Genomic DNA, 19080 nt, shown 5'->3' on the forward strand with positions numbered 1-19080 from the left:
GCCCATCAAATTGGCCAGAACATAGTTGCATGACCATAAAGTTTGCAGGAATGCTGGGAAATGTAGTCTTTCATGGACGCCATGTTCCTGTTAAAGGCTGGGGTTTCTGTTTCTCTGGGAGGAGACAATGAATGACTCACTAGAGATAAGAGTGATCTCAGCCCCAGGGACTTATCAATTATGAATACTGTACATCAGCTGCTATCTGCAAGTAGGCCACATTTTTACTCATTTACATATTAATTCTTTCAACAATGACTGTTTGAATTCTGTTTGTACAACCTTGAGACCAGAAAACAAACCGAAAGAATGATTGTCCTGCAGAGAGAGACAGCCAGCTAGAGAAAGAGGTGACATTACAAGGAAAAAATCAGAGGCCATCACAAATATTTTTCCTTCCATGAAGAATTGAGAGTTTGTATTATGTCATTCCTTTGAGGATTCTCACTCAGTTTGGTTCAAACCAGTGACATAATAATGCAAAGCAGGGGGAATATCAAGCTATGTGAAAAATCAGTTTTTGCACAGAATTATAAATAATGTGTGGCCAGGCACTGGTGGCTCATGCCTTAATCCTCCAGGGGTAGGGCAGTAGCCTTGAGCAGCTCAAGTGCTACCCCTGGAGCACTGCCCCACTTCCCATTTTCTAGTGATTAATTGGAGATAAGAGTCTCCAGGAAGCTGAACATGGTGGCTCACACCTGTAATCTTAACGACTCAGGAGGCTGAGATCTGAGGATTGTGGGTTCAAAGCCAGCCTGGGCACTAAAGAACATGAGACTCTTTTCCCCAATTAATCACTAGAAAACAGGCAGTGAGTCTATGGCTCAAGTGGTAGGGTGGTGGCCTTGAGCTGAAGAGCTCAGGAAGAATGTCTGGGCCCAGCGTTCAAACCCCATGACAGACCAAAAAAAAAAAAAAAAAAAAAGAGTCTCATGGTCTTTCATGCCCAGGCTGGCTTTGAACCCAGATCCTCAATCTGAACTCAGCCTCTAGAGTAGCTAGGATTACAGGAGCGAGCCTGGCTTTGTTTTCTTTCTTTTCTTTTCTTTCTTTCTTTTCTTTTTTTTTTTCTTTGCCAGTTCTGGGCTTGAGCTCAGGGCCTGAGCACTGTCCTTGGGCTTTCTCAAGGCTAGAGCTCTACCACTTGAGCCTCAGCACCACTTCCGGCTTTTTGCTATATATGTGGGGTACCGAGGAATTGAACCCGGTCTTCATGCATGCTAGGCAAGCACTCTACCACTAGGCCAAACTCCCGGCCCCTGTTTTATTTCTTATATGTGTATCTTAGTTCTTTTTTCCTCTGTTATGGTCCTGGGGCTTGAACTCAGGGCTTGGATACTGTCCTTAGGCTGTGTTGCTCAAGGCTAGTATTCTACCTCTACAGCCACAGCTTCAAAGCCTGCTTTTTTTTTTTTTTTTTTCTTTCAGTTAATTGGAGGTAAGAGTCTCTTGGACTTTCTTTCCTGGGCTTGTTTTGAACTGTGATCCACAAACCTCAGCCTCCTGAGTAGCTAGGATTATAGGCATGCGCCAAAGCCACTAGACCATAGAACTTGTTTATCACATTTACTTCCTATGTGATTTCAGGACTCTGTATATCATGTGGTTTGAGGGTACCGGGGCCCAGCCACCTGGGCAGCCTGTGTGCTGTCAGCGCCAGCCTTTGTCTCCCCAGACCCGGCACAGGGCTCACAAGCATGGCACATGTGAATACCTCAGATTTATGGCCAGACTTTAACGCGCTGCATGTCCTGCCCTTGTCATCACCTGTCAAGCTTGGCTTTGAGAAGGGCCCCCCTCCCCCACCTCCCCGCCCCCACCGCCATCTGTCACCCAGAATGGCAGGTTTGCAGAACATTCTAGCCCCCACCACTCAGTCCATGCTTCCCTGGCTCTCCGACTCTGGACACCAAACCCAGCGAGTGTCCCTCCCGCAGGTGAGTGGCCTGTGGCCCATGCAGCTCATGGGCTATGCCATGGTCCCTGGTCTGGAAGAAGCTGGGGCATAATTGGTCAAAGGCATGGCTGTGTGCTTGCAGAGGTGACAGCTCTCTTTACCAACTCTGCTGGAGTCATCCCCACCCCTAGGTTTTAAAAAATAAACAACAACAACAAAAAAATAGCAGCCTGGCTCCCCAGAGGTGCCAGGCGTCCTCCCCACACCCCCGTGGAAGACCCAGTGTTGTTAATGGTTTCTTGTTGTATCTGTGCCAGTTCCAGGGCTTGAACTCAGGGCCTCGGTGCTGTCCCTTAGCTTTCCCCCCCCATCTCAAAACTAGTGCTATATCACTTGAGCCAGTAGGAAAGTCTACTTTCTGGCATTTTGTTAATGGCTTATTGGAGATAAGAATCTTACATATTTTCATCCCTTGCTGGCTTCAAACCATGATTTCCAGAGCTCAGCCCCTCCTGAATTGTTAGGATTTCTGGTTTGAGAAACTGGCACATGACTTTTTGGTAGGGTTTTTTTGTTTGTTTGTTTTTGGTTGGTCCTAGAGTTTGAATTTGGGCCTGGGCACTGTCCCTGTGCTCTTTTCATTCAAGGCTAGTGTTTTACCATTTTGAGTCACAGGATCACTTTGTTTTCTGGTGGGGCTGGGAGTTTGGCCTAGTGGTAGAGTGCTTGCCTAGCATGCACGAAGACCCCGGTTCTATTCCTCGGTACCACGTACATTAAAAAAAAAGCCAGAAATAGTGCTCTGGCTCAAGTGGTAGAGAGCTCTAGCCTTGAAAAATCCCAAGGACAGTGCTCAAGCCCTGAAAAAAAAAGTCTCATGAACCATGATCTTCAGATCTCAGCCTCCTGAGTAGCTAGGGTACCCAACCTCTCTCTTTTGGTGTGGGTATGTAGCTTGAACTCAGGGCCTCTCACTTAAAGCTAGTGCTCTATCATTTGAGCCGTATCTCCCTTTCCAGTATTTTGCTGATTAACTGCAGTAAGTCTCTAGGCTCTGTCTGCTCTGGTTGGCTTCAAACCTTGATTCTCAGATCTCAGCCTTCTGAGTAGCTAGGATTACAGACACAAGCCAGCAGGGTCTGGATACTATTTTATTTTTTGCCAGTCCTGGGGCTTGCACTCAGGGCCTGAGCTTGGGCTTTCTCAAGGCCAGCTCTCTACCACTGAGCCACAGCACCACTTCCAGCTTTTCCTATGTATGTGGTACCGAGGAATCAAACCCCGGTCTTTGGGCATGCTAGGCAAGCACTCTACCACTAGGCCACACTCCCTACCCCCTGGGTACTATTTTCAAAATACAAAAACTGAGTGGGAATGGAGAAGGTCCTGGAGAAAAATCCATGATGAGAGAAATATCCAAATGTTAAATAAAACCGGAGTCTGCTTAATGATGGTCCAGCATGGCTTCAGAAGGTGCTGGTGGAGCCAGGTGTGATGGCAGTAACTCACACCTGCAGTCCTGGCTCAGGACGCTGAGACCTGGAGGACTGTGGTTGAAACCAAGCCTGGGCAAAACACTTTACTGGACGCTGTTTCCAAACTCAAACAACTGTCCCAGGGGCATGGTTCAAGTGGTAGAGCACCTGCCTAGCAAGTACAAGGCCCCAAGTTCAAAACCCAGTCAGTCCTGAAAACAAAAAACAAGAAACCACAGCATACTTCTTTAACAGTGGAGGTAACATTTATGGACCAAGTCATGCGAGAGTCTACATTTTCAGACAAACTTCTGAGTTTTCTCTGTGGAAAGCATGGCTTCCTCCCCCCCAACTCCACGGGGTCCCCCCTTGTCAGAGGGACGGATGGGAGACCCCCCACTGCCCCACCCTGTACCCTGAGTGTCTTTGAAGGCAAGTTGGCCTCCTCAGGTTACTTGTCCTGCTAATTAGTTTAGAGAGGAGAAACCCTTCATATTCTCAAATTCCATTTTCAAGGAAGCGGAGGCTTAAGTCACCACAGATGGAAATTATGTCCCTTTCTCTCTCTCTCACACACACACACACACACACACACACACATACATACATACATGTGCACACACGCGTGTTCTCTCTTTCTGAGCTTTGAGAGTGCCAGGCAGGGGACTCTACTGTCTGACTCACACTTGCAGCCCATTTTGCTTTAGTTATTTTTGGAGATAGTAAAAAAAAAAAAAAAAGAAAGAAAAGAAAAATGACTAAAGCAAAATGGGCTAGAGGTGTGTGGAGCCCTGTCTCAAGCCAGGTGCTGCCTTACGTGTGCCAGACGCTGAGTTCAAGCCCCAGGAATCCCCTAAGAATGTGTATAGCGCTTCTATATTGTTATTATTTTGGCCAGTCCTGGGTCTTGAACTCAGGGCCTAGGCACTGTCCTTGGACACTTTTTGCTCAAGGCTAGTGCTCTGCCACTTGAGCTACAGTCCCACTTCTGGCTTTTTTCTATGTATCTGGTACCAAGGAATCGAACCCTGGTCTTCGTGCATGCTAGGCAAGCACTCTACCACTAGGCCAAATTCCCGGCTCCTTATTATTTGAATCCACTGTTACAATGTCCCCATGGCTCTCATAAAGGCAAGTGCCCTCAGAAAGCACTGCTTTCCATTATGCAGATACCACCCCCAGAAGAAGGGTGTGGACAAAGTGAACAGATAACCTCAGCTGCTATGACCTTTAGCATTATTTTTCTTTTTTTGCAAGCTTTTCCTTTCCTCCCACCACGGGAGAAAAGCAACCTTGATGAGTCCCTACAATTCTGGGGGAAGGATGGCCTCTAAAGTTTTTATCTGGAGTTCAGGACCACGTGGGTGAGGACCACGTGGGTGAGCCACGCCCCCACTCCTGGAAGTGCTTATCACAGCCTGGGTGAAATCCATCCCTTCTGGGACAGCTTGGAGACTTTGTGTACTGCCCTCCCCTCTGGGAGAAATCAAGAGGGAGAAAAAAAGGCACAAGAGGATGAAAAGAAGCTAATAATTAGTAATAATAATTAATAATTATAGAATCTGTTAAAAGGATTAAGGGAGCCACCATGTCTGGGCTTTGTTTTAACGGGACCTGGGGTACAATCTATAATACCAGCCAGAAGAGGAACCCTGCTGGGTGGCTAATTAAAACAATTACAGATACCAGGCAAATCTCAATGGCATTCCAAGACTCACAGAGATAAGGCTGGCTCATCTCTTTAAGTAGGCTCTGAAGAGGAGTCTTGGGGCCCCTTGTTCCTTTTGGATTGGTTTGGGTTGGCTAACTGGTACCCTTTCCCTCCTCTTTTTGGGCCTAAAGAAATAGAACTATGTCAGTGATGGAATTAAGTTGTTAATTCATGAGCCTGCAAATACTTCATTGTCCTAGCATGTCAGGACAATGAAGTGATCCTCTTTGGAAAATTCTCCTATTCTTCCTTTCTTCTTCCTCTCCCCTTTTCATTCCTTTTTTTTTTTTTTTTTGTCTCTTCTTCTCCCCTTCAGAATTCTTTGCCCATTTTCCACCCCGCTCCTTTCTGGTACTGGGCTTGAACTCAAAGCCTCCGTTCTTAGTTATTTTACTCTAGGCTGTCCCTCTGCCACTTGAACCACAGTTCCATTTCCAGCTTTTTTGCTATCTAATTAGAAATAAGAGTGTCGAAGACTTTCCTACCCGGTCTGGCTTTGAATTTTGATCCTCAGAGTGCAGACCCCCGAGTAGCTGGGATTACAAGCGTGAGCACCGAGGCCAGGCTTCTAAGGAGCTTTGTGATTGCTGAACTCTGCAATTTTCAGGGTGCCACGGAGTTACTGCAAACCCCACTGAGGTCCTTCACTGTGGCCCACTCAGCCTTTCTGGGTCACCACTTCATTCTAAACCAAAATTTATATCCGGTATAGAAGAACAATGTTGGAGGCCATTAGCAACGAAAGACGATCGATTGGAAATGGCTTCCTGCTGGCGTGTGCAGCAGCAGGTTAGGGCCCGGGGGCAGCGGGTCCCTCTGAAGCATCTGCGTTTGCTGAGTCCTGGGATTCATACACAGGGCTATTTCATATTGGGGAAGCAAGCCAAGGCATGTGCAATCAATTTCCAACTTTCAAGCAGTAAAAAAAGGTGACATTTCTTCATCGCTGCTGTCTGTGTCGGTTGTGACATTATACTACAGTGGTCGCAGGATCTTGTGTCAAGCTTGTGACACTATAGAATATGGTTTTTTTGCCCCTTTTTTCTTTTTCTTTATAATCCCGGGGTGGAACTCACGGCCTGAGCAATGGCCCTGAGCTTCTTTGTGCTCAAGGCTAACGTTCTACCATTTGAGCCTTTTTCTGTGTATGTGGTACTGAGGAATGGAACCCAGGGCTTCATGCATGCAAGTCAAGTAATGCACCACTAGGCCACAGTACCACTTCTGGCTTTTCTATATATGTGGTACTGAGGAATCCAGCTTGGGTCTTTGTGCATGCTAGGCAAGCACTCTACAGCTAGGCCAAAACTCTCAGCCCCTCTTGATTTTTGTTGATTGTGGGGCTTGAACTCTGGGCCTGGGCGCTGTCCCTGAGCTCTTCAGCTCAAGGCTACCACCCTACCCTTTGAGTCACAGCCCCATTTCCAGTTTTCTAGTGGTTAATTAGAGATAATAGTCTCTCCGACTTTAGTGCCTGGGTTGGCTTTGAACCATGATCCTCAGATCTCAGCCTCCTGAGTAGCTAGGATTACAAGTATGAGCCTTTGCGCCCAACCCCAAGTGAATTTTTAAAAACTCCTCTCTTCGTGTCATTATGAGATGTTAATGCTGTGGTAATAATTAGCTTGTCAAAATCAGCGGACTCCTTAACAGAATACTAGTCCATTTAGGGGCGGAGACAGCCAACTGGGTGCTGGCCTTGTCAGCAGGGGTAAGCTAGCCCAACCTCCATGGAAAGTAAGTGTTTAAGCAAGAGCCTTAAAATGTGTATAGCTTTTGACCCAAAAATTGAATTTCTGGGAATCTATTTGAAGAAAATAATCCCATATATGGAAAGAGCTTTATGCATTAAGGTGATAAATGCATCTCCCTCCCCTTCCCTCCTTTTTGTCAGTCATGGGGTTTGAACTCAGTGCCTGGGCACTGTTTCTGAGCTTTTTAGCTCAAGGCTAGAGCTCTGTCACTTTGAGCTACAGTGCCACTTCCAGATTTCTGCTGGTTAATTGGAGATGAGTCTCCTGGACTTTCCTGTCTGTGCTGGCTTTAAATCTGGATTCTCAGATCTCAGATTCTGAGAATCCAGTAGCTAGGATTACAGGCATGAGTCACTGACACCTGGCTGTTATCTCCTCTTGATGGGTCCCTGTCTTTTAAAATATAAAGTGACTTTGTCTTTTCTGACCAATTTTCACTTATTCCCCTCTACCCACCCTTTTTTGTGCTGGTCTTAAGTCTTGAATGTAGGATCTGGCTACTGTTCCTACAGATTAAAAAAGTGGGTTTGAGGGGAGTAGTAATTTGGCCTACTGGTAAAGTGCTTGAATAGAGTGCACAAAGCCCTGGGTTCAATTTCCCAGCACCTCATACACAGAAAGCTAGAAGTGGTGCTGTGGCTCAAGTGGCAGAGTACTAGGCTTGAACAAGTGTCCAAGGACAGTGCTCAGGCTCTGAGTTCAGGCCCCATGATGGCAAAAAAAAAAAAAAAAAATTTGTGCCAGTCTTGGGGCTTGAACTCAGGGCCTGGGCACTTTCCCTGAGCATCTTTTGCTCGAGGCTAGCACAAACACAGCATCACTTCCAGCTTTTTCTGTTTATAAGGTACTAAGCAATTGAACCCAGAGTTTCATGCACATTAGGCAAGCACTCAACCACGAAGCCACATTCCCAGCCTCCTGACGAGTTGGGATCACAGTTAGTGCTCTAACAGTTAAGAGAAAACTCCACTTCTGGGTTTTTGGTGGTTAATTGGAGTCTCATGAGGATGACTTTGAATTGGAGTCCTCAGGTCTCAGCCTCCTGAGCAGCTTGGCTTACAGGCGGGAGCCACCAGTGTCCGGCTGGAAGTGGCTTTTCTATGGTCCAGTGACCCAGGCGTCTGGGTGCTGTGTCTTTGGCTTCTGTGATTGTTGGCTACTGCAGCCCTCCAGTGTTCTAGGGCTGTAGGCCGGTGGCCTCCCAACAGTCCTCCTGTGCAAGCCCCTGGGACACTCCTGGGTTCTGGTGTCTGTCCCTGAGACCTGTGCTTATGCCACTGCTGCTGCTTCCAAGATGAGTCACACCTGGGGACAGTGCAGCTGCCCTCAGCCCGGCTCTGCAGTCACCCTGGTGACCGCCTCACTCTGCATGCATCTGGCTGGGGAATCGTACAGCGGCTTTGCCCAGGTGAGGCCCATTGTTCACTGGGCAGTCTGCACGCCAGCAACCCAGGCAGAAGCTCCAAGCTGCTGGGGCAGCCCCCTTCCGCACCCCCCAGGGCCCGTCCAATCCCATCTAACAGAACTTGCATCAAGTCTCACCCTGAGACTTGAACTTGCACATAGTCATGTGGCTGAACTGGGCGTCAAACCCATACATACTGGACAGTCCAGGGCCAGCACCCAGATATTGAATTCAAACTCTAGGGAAAGCAGCAAATAAAAACAACACACAGAGACCCCAAAGCTTCACTGTACATCAGCTGCACAATAAAATTAAAAAAACAAAACCAAATTCTATAACTGACAGCCCACAAGAACTTATATCAATGAGAAATGATACCACCAATGGGGCGGGGGGGGGGTTCAGAACCAGTTCCAGGGTTCACACGGCCCTAGACTCATGAGTACACTAGTACTCAATTCCATTCTACACACACCCAAGTGTGGGCTGGGCCAGTCATAGCTTGACCTTTGGCGCCCCCTGCAGGTCAGCTTCCGCACAGGACCAATTCGTGGAGGATTTCCGTACTCTATCGTCTAGTTACTGGGGGGGGGAAGTACAGAAGAATGTAATAAAACTTTAATGGTCCTTGCATATCACTCTATAGATCCATTTATCTTTTTTTATTATAAAACAGAGGAAAAAAAAAACCTCATACAAGTATGTAAATTGAGCAGTTCGGATCGCTGCCCAGGTGAAGAAACGGAACTCTTCCTGGCACCCAGACTCTCGATGGAAATTGTGGTCATCTCAACCTGTCTTCTCTCTCTCTCTCTTTGGCCAGTCCTGGGACTTGAACTCAGGGTCTGAGCACTGTCCTTGGACTTCTTCCTCGAGGCTAGCACTCTACCACTTGAGCCACAGCACCACTTCCCACTATGTATGTGGTTCAGAGAACGCTTGGTGCATGCTAGGCAAGCACACTGCCACTAGGCCAAACTCCCGGCCCCTCAACCCCTCTCTCGATACAGACCTAGTGTTCTATTTTGTCTCACTCATGTAAGAACTCCATTCTGGACAAGAGAGGGATCAGTTGCAGAACTGGAAGCCGGCTTTGTGAACCTGTGGTCTAAGACATGGTGTCCAGACGCCTGCTGAGCTGCTCTGGCGGCTTGTTCCTGTGAGGTCGGGCAGTCCGCTTTAGCACCCAAGGCCAGTGTCTCCCGGTGGCCAGCAGCAGGGCAGGGGAAGCCCCAGCTTTGCCTAAGGCCACGTTAGAGACCACAGCTGGACTCCAGCTGTCCCACGGAGACTAGGGTCCCCAGCTGGCCCGGCGCACTGCTCTCCAGGGGAAAGGTGACCAGCTGTGCATTCTTGCCGTCTCCCTGGTCACTGTGCTGCTTCTGGTGGCACCGCAGGGAGTCGTCCCTGACGAAGGCCGCGCCGCAGGTCTCACAGCGGAAGGCCCTCTGGGTCAGCGTGTCCGCCTTGACTCTGGGCCCGTCCCCGCCCTGCGGGGCCCGGTTCTCCGTCTTGGCCTCCTCCCTGTGAGTCTTGTCAATGTGCTTGGCCAGGGTGCTGGGCCGCTTGGTGTCAAAGCTGCAGAAGTCGCATTTGAAGGGCCGGTCCTTGCAGTGCACCCGGCTGTGCACGCGCAGCGCAGCCGGACTGGAGCAGGAGTAGCTGCATTCTGGACACTTCTCTGGGTGATCGGCCTGGTGCAGCCGGCTGTGCGCCAGGAGGTCGGCCCGGTCCCGGCCCTGGAAGGTGCAGTGCAGGCACTTGAAGGTGTGCTTGATGCGGATGTGGGACTTGAGGTTGGCCTTCATGGTGCAGCGCACGTGGCAGAATTCGCACTTGAAGGGCTTCTCCCCCGAGTGCACAATCATGTGCCGCTTCAAGTCCGAGCTGATCTTGAACTTGGCGCTACACAGCCAGCACTGGAAGGGGGTGTCCCCTGTCATGGAAGGGTGCGCTCCCGTTAGATCAGGCAGGACACCCAGCACACCCCAGTTCCCACCTCCCACCCCCCGCCTGCCACTCAGGGGGCTACGTCCTTTGAATTCCAACTCTTTCCAACTTCCTGTGGATGACAATAGTCACATGTGTTCCAATCAACTTTTTTTTTTTGCTCTCGGCTAGCACTCTACTACTTCTGGCTTTTTCTGTATATGTGGCACTGAGGAATGGAACCCAAGGCTTCATGCATGCTAGGCAAGTATTTCTAAGCCACGTTCCCAGCCATCCAGACTAGTTTGGAACCATGATCCTCACTTCTCAGCTTCCTGAGTAGCTAGGATTACGGTGCCTGGCCTTGAGTTCTCCCACATACTTCTAGTCTACTCCCAGACTGGAGACCGTTTTACTGGGCACACAAATCTTTGCGTGTGACAGGGTCTGGGTGCTGTCCACAAACTCCTTTTGCTGAAGGCTAGCTTTCTACCACTTGAGCCACAGTACTACTTCCAGCTTTTTCTGTGATTTAATTAGAGATAAGAGTCTCACAGCCTTTCCTGCCTGGCTTTGCCCCGTGATCCTGAGTAGGTAGGATAATAGGCGGGAACCACCAGTGCCTGGCAATAGCTATGATTTCAGTAGTTCCCACAAAGAGAAAGGAAAGCTCTGAGAAGGAAAAGTTGACTATTTCCAGGCACGTTCAACTGTCTTGGCTTTAATTCTGAACTACATATAGTATGTGACCAAACACCTAATTCATAGGTGAGAAGTAAACGTATGTGAGAGATACTCTTAGGCTCTCGAGTGCTGTGCTGGGCCCCCAGCCCCTCTGAATGTTCTACAACGCAGCCAACTGAAAGGGGGGACCGGCCAGTAGGTGGCGCCGCAGCACTCACCCGTGTGCGAGCGCAGGTGCACGGTGAGCTGGCTGGAGTTGCGGCTGGCGTAGGGGCACAGCTGGCACTTGTAGGGCCGCTCGTCCGAGTGGATGCGCAGGTGCTTCTTGAGGCTGCTGCTGTCCACGGCTGCGTAGTCACACTGGTGGCACTTGTGTGGCTTCTTGTTGGTGTGGCAGCGCATGTGCATGGTGAGGTTGTCCTTGCGGCTGAAGCACTTGTCACAGAAGTCACACTTGTGGGGCTTGTCACCTTCCAATACAAAGGTACACACAGCTCTAAGGGGCTCTGGGGCCTACAGGCTGGCAGCCTCCTCCTCCTCCTCCTCCTCCTCCTCCCCCCAAACAGCGTGCACGGTGGAGTGGAGCACGTGGATAATGTGTGTGCGCCAGCCATTGATCACTAATGCTCAGTGTGACAACAAGCACATGTGTGTCAACCAGTGTGACACCCACCTACCCAGACGGGCACCAAAGATTCCCTGGGCTGTATGCGTGGCTCAGTGTACTTGTGTGTGTATGTGTACTTGTGCACATACATGTGAACAGGTGTGGGTGTGTACATGTGTGTATACCTTCCAAGCTTAAATTCTGGGCCATGAGCTCTCAGCTTTCTCACCCATAGTTTGATCCATTCGATTCATGCCTCCATCCCAGCATTTTGCTGGGTATTTTGGAGATAGAATCTTACTGGATTTTGTGCCAGGCTGGCTTCAAACGTCTATTCTCGAGGTAGGTCTCAGCCCTCTGCACAGCTAGGATTCTGGGTATGAGCACTGGTGACTGCTGGGTTGACTCCTGGTGCAAGGTCGAAGGATTACAAAGGACACTGAAACACTGCTACTTCTCAGAGCATTTGCCATGGAACTTAGTTACTATTACTAAAAATATTATTACTGGGCCGGGAGTTTGGCCTATTGGTTAAAGTGCTTGCCTAGCATGCATGAAGACCCGGGTTCGATTCCTCGGTACCACATATAGAAAAAAAGCCGGAAGTGGTGCTGAGGCTCAAGTGGTAGAGCTCTAGCCTTGAGAAAGTCCAAGGACAGTGCTCAGGCCCTGAGCTCAAGCCCAGGACTGGCAAAAAAAAAAATATTATTACTGTGTGTGTGTATGTGTGTGTGCATGGATGCGTGCCAGTTCTGAGCTTCAACCCAGGACCTTGGTATTGTCCCTGAGTGTTTTGCTCAAGGCCAGCTGTGTACCATTTGAGCCGCAACTCCATTTTTGGCTTGTTGGTGGTTCACTGGAAATCAGTCTCACAGGTTGCCTAGGCTGTGATCCTGGGAGCTCAGCTGGCATTACAGATGCTGGAGTATTTGAAGGCTTCTTTAGTGACTGATACAGCCACTATGACAGAACCCAATCCCTTGGCGGCTTCAATTAGGGTAAAAGGACCCTGCAATCCACGTGCAAGGCAGGTGCTGGTCACTAGAGCCACCTCCATCTTCGTGGAATCTCAGGGTCCTGACAACAGGAGGACTCTGGTGTTGGCTACCACTGGGCTCGGCTTACAGGTGGGTTACCCGAGGAAGGTTGCTGGGAGCGAGGGGCGCCTCCTACCCTGTGGCGGGCCTCTCCACACTTCTTTCACCCACAACGTTTTGCAATGAATGACTTGCCTCTGTAAGCAGCCATGCTATAGGTCTTTTCCAAGACAGTGCTGCCCAGTCCTCGTTATCTTCTCCTCACATCCCACCCCTCTCCTTCCCAGCCCCACTAAGCCACCAGTCATGAGGCAGAGGCCCCCCCGGCCCCAGGATCCCTCACCCTTGTGCCTGTCACTTAGCCCACGCCCACGTCCTTCGTCCTCACTGAAGGTCTTCGGGAACCACTCTTACCTGTGTGGATTCTTAGATGGCGGTCCAGATCTTTCATGCCGTGAACAGTTTTGAAGTGACACCCTAGGAGAGAAGAAAACACAACTGTTTTTGTTTTTTCAGTTGTGCGTGCGTGCATGTGTGTGTGTGTGTGTGTGTGTGTGTGTTGGTAATAGGGCTTGAACTCAGGGCCTTGTTCTCTTGCTTTTTTTTTTTTTGGCTTAAGTTGGTGCTCTATTACTTAAGCCATGGTGTTATTTCCTGCTGTTGGCTGACTTTGAGCTTCAAATCTTGGCCTCCTGGTAGCTCAGATTACGGGCAGGGGCACTACAGCTCACTGAAATACATTTTTTTTTTTTGCCAGTCCTGGGGCATGAACTCAGGGCCTGGGCACTGTCTTTGGGCTTTCTCAAGGCTAGCCCTCTCCCACGTGAGCCACAGCACCACTTCTGGCTTTTCCTGTGTATGTGGTATTGAGGAATCAAACCAGGGCTTTATTCATGCTAGGCGGGCACTCTACCACTAGGCCACGCCCCCCGCCCCAAAATACATTTTAACCTAAGAAATTTTAATTTACAATGGGTTTACGGAGATGCCCTATGTACGTTGGGGAGCCTTGGACCTCAAACTGGAAGCTGTGGTGTTTGTGGAATTGCAAGCAGTGCTCTGCCATGCACAGGGCGGGGATGAGCAGGCGCTCACATGTAGGGGTCTGCTCACATGCATGCCATTTGCTCACACATGGGCTATTCACATGTGGACCATCTGTTCACAAGCAGGCCATCTGTTTATGTGCCAGCCATTTGTTCACATGTGGGTCATTTGTTCACACATATATCATTCAAGAGTCAAGAAAAAGGCTGGGAATGTGGCTTAGTGGTAGGGTGCTTGTCTAGCATGCATGAAAACCTGGGTTCATTTCCTCAGTACTACAAAAATAAAAAGCTGAAAGTGGTGCTGTGGCTCAAGTGGTAGAATGCTAGCCCCGAGCAAAAGAAGCTCAAGGGCAGTGCCTGGGCCCTGAGTGCAAGCAAAAAAGTCAAGAAAATCCTAAGCTGGGCACTGTGGCTAACCCCTATAATCCTGGCTACTCAGGAGGCTGAGGTCTGAGGATCACGGTTTGAAGCCAGCCTGGGCAGGAAAGTTCATGAGTTCTTATCTCCAGTTAGCCACTAAAAAGCCAGAAGTGGAGCTGTGGCTCAAGTGTTGAGCACAAAAGCTTAAGTAAAACACCCAGGCCCCACGGTTAAGTCCCAACACGCATGCGCAGTCGCACACGCGCGCGCGCGCACACACACACACACACACACACACACACACACACACGCACACACAGTGTGAGAAGTCCCACAAAGGTGGAGCGCTGCTCCCCCTTTTACCTGGATAGCAGCAGTTGAAGGTCCTCTCCCCCAGGGTGGCCTCGGAAGGGGCATTTTTGGAAGGCGTCTCTTGGCTGCCAGTGCATTCAGTGGGGCAGCTGGCAGCCTCTGGGTCTCCACTGAGCGGCTCTGAACCTGAAATCAAGACAAGTTTTCTGTCACTTCTAGCCTCTGCCTCCCAATCTCCCCAGAAGTCCGCCAAACCATTCCTCAAAAGATGCAAAAGCCTCAGCTTTTAAATCGCACACTTATAAAAGAAAGAATGAATTTGAATTACAGGAATGTGAAGTAAGACAAAAGGAAGATCTGAAGCCAATAGTGGGGCTGTGTTCTAGCGTGGCTTTTTCCAATCAAGGCAGGAGCTCTAGCATCTAATCCACACCACCACTTCTGACTTTTTGCAAGTTGACTAGCTAATTGGAAATACTTCCACGGACTTTTCTGCCTGGGCTGGCTTTGAACCATGATTCTCAGATCCCAGCCTCCTGGGCTGGGATTCCAGGAGTAAGCTATGGTGTCTGGTCCAACACTATTTTTTGGTTTTGTTTTGTTTTGTGGGTCATGGGACTTGAACTTGGCCTGGCTGCTGTCCCTGAGCTCTTCAGCTCAAGACTACCACCCTACCCTGAGCCAAGCCCCATTTTCTGTTTTCTAGAGGTTAATTGAAGAGTCTCAGGTCCTTTTGTGCCCGGGCTGACTTTGAACCTTGATCCTCAGATCTCAGCCTCCTGAGTAGCTAGGATGACAGGCGTGAGCCACTATTTTTACGATTAGATGGGGCAGGAAGCTGGAGGGTCTAGGGTTTATGGCCCCACCACTCCCAGTAGCTTTTGCATCAGTTTGGTAACAGGTCAGGGAAGACACTTCAGCTATCACAGCATCAACAAATAACCTGAAAGGAGATGGAAGAGGACAAACCCAAGACTGATTCAGGATGAGGGGCTTAAAGTCTCAGAATCTAATATTATGTATCTATCTATCTATGGATCTATGATCATCGACTGATCCATTGATCGTATCTGGGATCCAACCCAGGAGCGCATGCTTGCTAGGTGAGGCTTTACCACTGAGCCACACCCCACGGGTCCTCTTCTCCTTAAATCTTCATTTAGCACCATGTATTAGCTGGGGGCGGGGGTGGAGATTGGTTCTCTGTGACATTTCCACAATCTGAGCAATGCATTCTAATTAACTCCCTATCACTTCCCTTACCCTCACCACATCCCCATTCACAATACAACCTCAACAAGTTTCCTTGCCCTGTTTTTACACTTGCTATCAATGTCTTTTGACAATATTCACTCACGTTCACTCTCTAAGATTTTTTTTTTTTTTGCCAGTCCTAGTGCTTGAACTCAGGGCCTGAGCACTGTCCTTGGCCTTTCTCAAGGCTAGAGCTCTACCACTTGAGTCTTAGCACCACTTCTGGCTTTTCCTATGTCTGTGGTACCAAGGAATTGAACCTGGGTCTTTGTGCATACTAGGCAAACACTCTACCGCTAGGCCAAACTCCTGGCCCTAAGATTTCATTTTTGAAATAAGGGCTCTAGGGTTTTGTCTTGACTGCCCTTAAACTTTCAATTCTGTCCCCAGAGCAGCTGGGGATTACAGTTGTGTGCCAGTAAGCAACACACAGATGAAATTAAGATACCAAATTCAGTTTTATTATTTAATTGTGTGACGTTGGGTAAGAAGGTGTGACCTGGTGAAGCATGGAGATTCTGGGGCCCTGGTCTCCTGGGGTTAGAGGAAGATTCAATTTGTTGGCTTCTGTTAGTGCCATGCCAAGCCCAACTATCAAGACTGCTCACTGACTGTACCCAAGTCTCAGGGGAAAACCAGTTTCCAGTGTGAACTTGAACTGGGGTACAAGGTGACTACAGGATGGATTAAAGCCACCACATGTCATATTTACATCCACAGGAGGGACACTAAGCAGAACTTCTGAGGGGAAGGAAGGGGGCATCTATCAGTGGCACGTCCAGGGTCACTGGAAAGGACTTGGAGCTTGGAAGTGGGGCCCCAGGGTCTGAACGAGTCCAGGGAGCATTTCTGCCCCAGACTCCCCAAGTTAGCTTGCCTTTCTCATGCTGCTACCTTATTTTGCTGGAAAGAAAAAAGTGATGGAACTGGGCGCAGTGGCCAGCCCAGGAGCGAAAAGACCTGAGACTCTTATCTCCAATTCACCTCTAGAAAACAGGAAGTGGGGCTTGGCTCAAGGGTGGGGTGGTGGTAGCCTTGAGCTGAAGAGCTCAGGGACAGTGCCCAGATGGAGCCCCATGACCCACCAAAAAAAAGAAAAAAGTGATGGAAGCTGGGCGCCGGTGGCTCATATCTACAATCCCAGCAACTCAGGAAGCTAAGATCTGAAGGTGATGGTTCAAAGTTAGCTGGGGTAGTCTCCCCATGAAACTCATCTCCAATTAACTGCTCAAGGGCCGGAAGTGGCACTGTGGCTCAAGTGGTAGAGCACTAGCTTTGAGCACAAAGAGGTTCAGAGACAGCACCCAGGCCCTGAGTTCAAGCCCCATAATTGGAAAAAATAAAGCAAAAAGTGTTGGAAGCTGGGTGCTAGTGGCTCACCCCTGTAATCCTGGCTACTTGGGAAGCTGAGATCTGAGGATTGCAGTTCAAAGCCAGCCTGGAAAGGAAGGTCTCTAAGTAACCATCAAAAAGCCAAGGTGAAGGTGTGGCTCAAGTGGTAGGGTACTTGTCTTGACCTGGGAAGCTTAAAGACAGTGCCCAGGCCCTGATTTCAAGTATCAGGACTGGCACACACACACACACACACACACAAAGTGGTGTAAATCTACCCTTCAACCCTTTCCACCCAAAGCTTTTGAACTGGGAGGCCACATGCTGATAGGCACAACCTTAATTAAAAATACAAGGCCAGCCCCTAGGTCAGTGTCATAGTTCTAAGACACAGGATAAAGAGGTTCCTTGCAAGCTGGCAGGTGGCTGAGGTCACCCTGGGTCTGGTTCTGTGCTCAGCTACAGCATCCAAATAAGAGTTGTCTCCAGCAGTACAAAGCACCCCTGTAATCCTAGCTACTCAGGAAGCTGAGATCTGGAAGGCAGTTAGGGGGTCCTACAAGTTCTGGAGATGGGAACCTTCAGTTAGCCAGCAAAAAGCTGGAAGTGCAGATGACGTTCAAGTGTTGAGCTAAAAAGCTAAGGAAAAACACAAGGCTCTGAGTTCAAGTCCCAACACACACAAACACACACCCCCCCACACACAGGCTTACAACGCATGCACACCCTCAGTAGACTGACTTAACTCTGGCCCCTGGGGAATTCAGTGATTTCTAGCTCCCCCTTAAAATGCCCCCCCCTTCACTTCCCTTTGACTCCCAGGTTCCTCTGGGCACAGTGAGTTCTGAATATATATATATGCACATATATGAACACAGACATATATAAAATATTCTGCTGGGGGCCGGGAGTTTGGCCTAGTGGTAGAGTGCTTGCCTAGCATGCACGATGACCCGGGTTCGATTCCTGGGTACCCCACATACATAGAAAAAAGCCGGAAGTGGTGCTGAGGCTCAAGTGGTAGAGCTCTAGCCTTGAGAAAGTCCAAGGACATTGCTCAGGCCCTGAGCTCAAGCCCAGGACTGGCAAAAAAATAAAATAAAATAAAATACTCTGCTGGCTCACCGCCTGTAATCCTAGCTACTCAGGGGGCTGAGATGTGAGGATCGCGGTTCGAAACCAGCCCAGGAAGAAAAGTCCAATTAACCACTCAAACCCCGGAAGTGGCCCGCAGTGGTAGAGCGCTGGCCTGGGGCCCAAATCGCTCAGGGACGGCGCCCAGGCCCCGAGTTCAAACCCCACGACCTACAAAACCCAAAACAAAGGCACTCCCCAGAGGGGCCCCTGCCCCGACAGCCGCCCGGCGTGGGGCGCAGCCGGGGCGCGAGCCCCGAGGAGACCAGTGGAAAAGCTCGAGGGAGAACGGGAGAAACCCGCGGCCGGGGTAGGGGCCCGCGTGGGGGGCGGCGCGCCCCGCTCAGTTCTGGGGTGCCAGCCGCGGGCGAGGGTGGCTGAGCAATTTGGGGTTCAGAAAACCTCCCGCCAAACCCCGGGGCGGGGTGGGGGGGGTCCGCGCCCGTCCTCCAGAGCCACGCGGCGGCCGGAGGGCCACTCCGGAGTGAGGCGTGGACGCCGCGCCCGCTCGGCGCCCCTGGGCGGAGCGGGGACACCTCCGAAGTGCGGGTTCCCGCGCCCTGCCCGGCCCCGAACCCGGGTCTGCGCGGTGCAGAAAGTCGGGATTCGCTCGGCGCCGCCTCCAGGGCGCGGCCTAAGCCGGCGCGGGGAGCGAGCTGAGCGCCCGGCACCCCGACACCGCCCGGCCCGGGGGTCCTGCGGGGCGCTCCGAACGCGGGGCGCAGCTCGCAAGGGCCGGGGTCGGGGCTGGCGCTGGGGGCTCGCCGCGCCCGCCTCGTGCAGTTCTTGGGGGTCCCGGGGCGCCGCGGCCGGGTCTCCCCGCTACTTACGCGCCTCCGCCGGCTGCTCGGCGTCGCGGTGCCGCGGCCGGCTCTGCTTGCGCCGCGACATGGCGTGAGCCCGGGGCCGCGGGTCCCCGCGGGCGGCGCGGCTTCACCCCGCCGACTCCCGGGGTTCGGAACCGCCCCCCTCGGCCCGACCGCGCATGTCCGGGCAGCGCCGCTCCTCCGCCGGGCCGCGCGGTTTCTCCGCCGCGCCAGGACCGCGGGGAGCCCCGGCCCCCCACCCCGCTCCGCTCGGGAGCTCGTGGCGAATGCAGACGCTCGGGCTGGGGCCCGCCGCCCCCGAATCTGCATT

At 50.8% G+C, this 19080-nt stretch overlaps 1 protein-coding gene across 1 annotated transcript; it reads right to left on the reverse strand.

The window, feature by feature from the left end:
- Positions 1 to 9051: 9051 nt before the first annotated feature.
- LOC150050611 (zinc finger protein 64-like) lies at positions 9052 to 18834 on the reverse strand. Its single transcript, XM_090352733.1, has 6 exons — positions 18774 to 18834; positions 18480 to 18728; positions 14275 to 14409; positions 12917 to 12979; positions 11077 to 11328; positions 9052 to 10181 (listed from the first exon to the last, which is right to left on the reverse strand). The coding sequence occupies exons 1-6, from the start codon at positions 18832 to 18834 to the stop codon at positions 9499 to 9501; spliced, it is 1443 nt and encodes a 480-aa protein (XP_090208859.1). The 3' UTR covers positions 9052 to 9498.
- Between the last annotated feature and the right edge of the window lie 246 nt (positions 18835 to 19080).

The sequence above is a fragment of the Megascapheus bottae genome, chromosome 18, assembly GCF_031878675.1.
Source record: "Megascapheus bottae isolate mThoBot1 chromosome 18, mThoBot2.hap1, whole genome shotgun sequence".
Taxonomy (NCBI): domain Eukaryota; kingdom Metazoa; phylum Chordata; class Mammalia; order Rodentia; family Geomyidae; genus Megascapheus; species Megascapheus bottae.

Bases quoted from the DNA above. Each gene is read 5' to 3' on its own strand.
- LOC150050611 (XM_090352733.1), bottom strand. From the start codon at position 18,834: ATGTCGCGGCGCAAGCAGAGCCGGCCGCGGCACCGCGACGCCGAGCAG. The intron at 12,980-14,274 runs GTAAAAGGGGGA...CTTCTCTCCTAG, and splicing joins CTTCAACTGCTGCTATCCAG to GGTGTCACTTCAAAACTGTT. The intron at 10,182-11,076 runs GTGAGTGCTGCG...CTTCCATGACAG, and splicing joins GCACCTGCGCTCGCACACGG to GGGACACCCCCTTCCAGTGC.